Here is a 5642-nt window from a genome sequence, read left to right on the forward strand (position 1 = left end):
TGACATGATGCACTACGATGTGATGCTGTTCTCTTTTTTTTTTTGAAAAAGGAGGATCATCCCCCAGCCTCTGCATCATTGGATGCATGCAGCGATGCTGCTAACCATAGCTCTCGTGGCAGTTATCTTTTGCTCTCCCTCCTCCGGGCTAAAGGTGAAATCCACGAGAGTGACATGAAACAGGCCTGCCTGCGCCCGCAACGCAGCTGACAGCAACGCGGGAGAAACATACAACAAGCAATGGTAAAAGCGGCAAGATTTGTGATATTCGAGTAGATAACAAGCCAACGGGGGGCTGTCACTGTAGAGGTATTTGAGTCGTATGTCATGCTGCTGATGCTGATATGGGACGAGACTTATAATCTTCTATCTACTCGGCTGAGTGGGCATGTATATCCGAATCCTGCGCACTGTAGAGGATTGTTACCGTCCCGCCTGATACCATGATGGACTTCACGGGTTAACTTGACATGGCCGTCTAGGCGGATCTTCCAAAAGGGAGGATGAGGTCGACCATGGAGTCGTACTCCTCTCTGCTAACCTGAGCCGAGTTTAAGATCTGAAAGTATGCACAAGGAAAAACAATCAAACACATAGGCACCCTTGTATTTGCACACCACAGAGGTAGGGAAAAGAAACTGCACCTTCTGCACAAGTTTTGAGTCCGAGATCACCGGAGCAAGAGCTGGAAGCCGGTGCACAGAGAGTGCGTCCAGCAGCATAAGAACCAGCAGTTGCCATTGCCTCGATCTCAGAGCAGGCAGTGCGTCAACAAGTGACATTGTGTCAATCAAGTATCCCTAGTAGCAACCAAATACTTCCATTAGATTATCCAAAAGCATGGTGCAAACAGAAACAAATGGCTCTTCATGTGAGGGGCAACATGGCAACATGGGTATCAGATGCTAGCATCCAGCTAACCTATAGCTTCTCTTTTACGCTGAGTTGATGTTAGCCAGGAAAAGAATGCAGCAGAGGTTCCAAGTATAGGATAAGACAGATACAAACAAACACTAGCCACTGAGGACATTTGTTTCTGTTTGCGCCGTGCACCTAGTCTTATCTCTATCTAATACAGAAATGTGCACATTCTACCCATTTTATATTTATATAAAGAGATATGGAATCTCACCTCTACCATAGTAATTTCTCAAATGTACTGGACTGTTGTTTGCCCATAATAGTGAGGCCTCCTTTAGTTTGCAAGAATTCTATAGGATAGGATTTTCAAAGGAAAAATTTCTTCGGAGCCCTTTGGTTTGTACAAATTGATTCCTATTCCTATGTAGGATAGAAACCAATCCTTCACATCTCAAAGACAAAAAAACATTAGCCTAGAGTCAATGGAAAAGTTCCTATCTTATACATCAAATGACATCCCTCTCCCCATACGAATTGAGATACATGTCAATCACTTCCTATAATCTTCCTATTCCCATGATATTTCTATATCCTATGAACCAAAGGAGGCCTGATCGGTATCCTGTTCCAGCTAGTAAGCCTAAAACCATTGATGCAAGTAAGTTTAGGTAGCAAAATATGTATATTCAGACTAACTGTAAATCAGGCAATAAACTCGCCCAGAGTTTATTAATTCATACCAGAGTAGTCTCCAACTTTGAAACTGGGATTTGCATCCTCATGTTTGATACAAGTACCGGCAGTGCATTAGAAATGCAAGAAGCTAAGGCTCTTTTAATTTCAGATGATTGGCTATCTTTCGAAACTCGCTTCTCAGGATACTCTCTCCCATTAGAAATCAACATTTCTTCCACAGAACTGTCATCAAGCATGTATACATAGGCCAAAGATGACCGGGATATCCATCCAAATATTGTGGTCCACATTGTTGCAAAAGCAGACAGCTGAAAAGATATGCATATCATTGCTAAATTTCAAAATGAATTAAAAGAAACAAGACTACCGTTTTTTCCCTCAAAAATGCTTACTGTTAAACTGAAACCTTCTGGCGGTGTGTCATGCCAAGAATCATCAACTTCAAACATGTCAGTGTCCAGAAGCACAGTCTTTGTTGGCCACTTCACAACATCACTATCTGTTTCAGATACTACCTTTTCCACTGTATCTTTGCCATGGACATTCTCAAACTGTTTCTGGTGAAGCATGTCAGGCAATATGATGATCCCTGCCTTAGAAACTGCATTCAGGAAGGTTCAGGTCAGTATATCAACTACATAAGAGAATATTGCATATCGAAGGATCACAAGGTTACAGAAAATATGTTCACCTGCATCTTCCACTTCTGATGTGCCTGAAGAAATAGCTCCTGCAGCTTCAATAAGGGCAGCTGCACAAGCCTCTGCGGATTCACGCCTTAGTGAACTGTCAATGTCCTCCATAGATAGATTTTTAGCATCTGAATCGATGTCATATGCTTTGCTTGCTTCTAAGATGCTCCCATTATCATCTGCCCATGTCACAGACTGACTTCTGTTCTTAGACCCTACAGCCTTCAGTGAAGATTTTAGTGCAGTGGTAACCTTCTCGTCACTTGTCCCATTTTTTTCAAGGTCCCCTGCTTGACTGAATTCTTTGTGTAGTTGTTCAGTGTAAGCATGCATTGAATCTCTTACTGTGTACTGAGATGATGAGGGCTGATTATCTGTGAGGATGGAACTTGAGAAGTCATATTGACCCAAAGGCCCTTGATCCATCTTTACCGAAGCAGGATCCCCCATAATGATTGTACTAGTAAAGCCTACTTCATGGCCATTACTTCCAGCAGGTTTTCTTGCAGGCTTACTCTTGGATGCCCTTGATGATGCTCTAGTTGATTTCTTTTTCTTCTTGTCATTTCTCTCTTCCAAAACTACATGCTCTAGTTGCTTTGCAATGGAATCAGTTATGCAAGGCAATAACATATCTGTATCTTCATCCTGTTGGAAAATCTTTGATAGGGTTTTATTGGCGTCTTTTTCCTTCGTTTTTGTGTTCTCATGAAGGACCATGCCATCAAACTTTTTAGCTATATCTTCAGAGACCACTTGTGTTTCAACTGAAGAAGATGAAACTGCCATGCTATGTTCGCCAAGAACAGCAGCCACAGAATCCACATTCTTATTCCCGGACAGCTCAGCTCTACTAGCTTTGCCCTGTTTAGCCTGTGGCATTGGCCCTGAAATACAGAACACAAGCTCACAGTTTCTTCAATTGTTCGAAACTTAAGACAAGCCGAACAAAGGGAATGAGATAAGCTCATAAGCATCCTTTCACGTACAGTAATGTGCCTGCAAGTAAAACTACTGTCACTATTATAACATTTATTACACCAGTTTCTACAATACTATTGAATAGAAACCAACCAACAGGATATGCCACTCACAGAAACTGATTATATATCTTGTGTTCAATTTCGCAAGAACCTGAAAATCCTATGGAAGACCGCTCCAAGTCACCTCTTCCTCTAAATTCCTAAAGGTGGTCGCGAGGCAGGTTTGGCCCATTGGACCAGCGACCTGCCCTGCAAAACAGGCATTGACGCCTTGACGGTTGTAATTACCAACAAGTTCTCACTTCGTCTTAGTGTAGATACAACAAAATTTGAAAATATATCTGGTTGGAGGCTAATTCTACATTCTAATATCACATAGGCCATATATTCCAATTGCAATGGCCTGTCATACATCCACATAGAATGGCAGAACTCTGCACACCCTAAGACGATAAAATTTCTCAGTTATTCTGATCAATCCGCATAAAACTCCCAGCATATGAAGGCAATGAAATGCATCAGCTATTGTCATCAATCCTCTAGTGTCCAACAGTCAACCAATGGCAACATAATCAAATGCAAGAATGAACATTCAGACTACAAAATTCTCAAAGTAAATAACAGAGTTCAGAATGAAACAATCACCTTCATGAATGGGGTGATGGCGAGGCACATAGCCCTCGATGGCGCCGGACGGCCCAATCCACTCCTGCAGCGTCACCTCCCCAGGCCCAGGCGTCTCCTTCTCCACAATCTCCACCTTCCTCCCCTCGTCCCCCTTCTTCCCGCCGTCCGCCCGAAACCCTAGCAGCCCCGGCCCGTCCCCGCTCCCCTCGAAGAGCGCGACCAGGGCGTCGAGCCTGTCGGGCGGGATCCCGAAGGGGCGGTCGGGCGGGAGCGACGCGGCGAAGGCCGCGGAGGCGACGAGGCAGCGCTCGGAGCAGAACTTGCGGGCCTCCTCGAGGTCGTAGACGCGGTGCTCGCGGAGGGAGATGTGGAACCGCGGGGCCGCCTTGGGGTTGGCGGGGTCGGGGAGGGGGCTGGCGCACGCGGGGTGGCCGCACGCGTCGGCGATGGAGCGCTCGGTGACGACGTCGTCGTAGTCGGCGCGGGAGAGGACCCCCGCGGCCGCGTGGAGGAGGGGCTCGTCGGAGGCCGCCGCGCCGTCGAGGAGGGCCATCTGCACGCGGAACACGGCCCCGGCCACGTTCACCGTCGTCCTCGCCGCCGGCTTGGAGGCGGCGGCGGCGGCCGTCGCCATGGGGAGGGGATTGTGGTGGGGACTGGAGAGAGCTTGGAGATTGGGGAGGAAGACAAGCGTGGGTCGGCGCAGACAGCAGACTGCAGATTATTGCGCATGTGTTTTTGGTTGGGCTATTTTGGGGGCGACGGCGGGGTAAGGCGGTTCCTGTAATTGGGCCCATAGGATGGTGTTGTTGTTGGGCTCGGAGTTGTGAATAATGGTCGGGTAAGATGAAAATTGGCCCATCCAATTTGGGTTTGCCGTCTAATAAGTTTATGTTAAGTTCTACTCCTTCTGTATCTAAATAATTATAGTTCGATCTCTCCTCAACTACAATTATTGTAGTTGGAGTTCTACAATTATTTAGATACAGAGAAAGTAAAAAAAGTAAGTTCATGTTAGTGTATCGTGTTATTTTATTGGTTTGATTCTCTATGGAGTTGAAATCTTTCTTCGATATTATGGTGACAATCTTTTAGTTCAGTGGCATGCACTCCTAGGGGATCGTTCTAGGCCGAAGTACATTCGCAGCTCATATTTTATTTCCATCTTTTTGGAAGGGCAACTCAAAGGGCTTTTCGTAGGTCTTTATAATTTTCATAGGAAACTTCAGAAACCTCTATTGGTAATAAAGTTTGTACGAATAAACGATCGAAAATATCGGTCCTCCAGTCTGCAATTTTGAAGTCCTGGTAATATTTCGTCTTGCAAGGATTGATAGTTTGATACTATGCAGAAGATGTCTCCAAAAGGTTTAACTGTAATTCTTAATTACAGTACTCCCTTCGATCCATATTATTTGTCTTAGATTTGTCCAGATACAGATGTATGTACACACATTTTAGTGTTAGATACATCTATATCTAGACAAAGTCTAAAACAAATAATATGAATCAAAGTGTTTAGTTACTTTTTAGTTTCATGAATTTTGGATCAAAAGCATTGTACTTGCAAATGGTTATGAATAAATTCACATAAATTTCCAACGTTGTGGACCTATTTGATGTTTTATTGTGATTCCTCCTATTTGACGACTTGTTATGTTAAACTTGAGGGAAAATGCACATGGTGTCACAACTGGGATGGTTCATTGGCGTTAGAGCTGTAGTGAGCTGACTTAGCATACGAACAATTTCCTCTTTGTTACTTTGATTATCTAGAGGATAA

At 44.5% G+C, this 5642-nt stretch overlaps 1 protein-coding gene across 1 annotated transcript; it reads right to left on the bottom strand.

Annotated features, from left to right (window-relative positions):
* Nucleotides 1-241: 241 nt before the first annotated feature.
* LOC123420418 (putative RNA polymerase II subunit B1 CTD phosphatase RPAP2 homolog) lies at nucleotides 242-4577 on the bottom strand. Its single transcript, XM_045107367.1, has 6 exons — nucleotides 3878-4577; nucleotides 2249-3136; nucleotides 1950-2158; nucleotides 1602-1865; nucleotides 645-800; nucleotides 242-559 (listed from the first exon to the last, which is right to left on the bottom strand). The coding sequence occupies exons 1-6, from the start codon at nucleotides 4491-4493 to the stop codon at nucleotides 479-481; spliced, it is 2214 nt and encodes a 737-aa protein (XP_044963302.1). The 5' UTR covers nucleotides 4494-4577; the 3' UTR covers nucleotides 242-478.
* Nucleotides 4578-5642: the final 1065 nt, after the last annotated feature.

This window comes from Hordeum vulgare, chromosome 1H, assembly GCF_904849725.1.
Source record: "Hordeum vulgare subsp. vulgare chromosome 1H, MorexV3_pseudomolecules_assembly, whole genome shotgun sequence".
Classification (NCBI taxonomy): Eukaryota; Viridiplantae; Streptophyta; class Magnoliopsida; order Poales; family Poaceae; genus Hordeum; species Hordeum vulgare.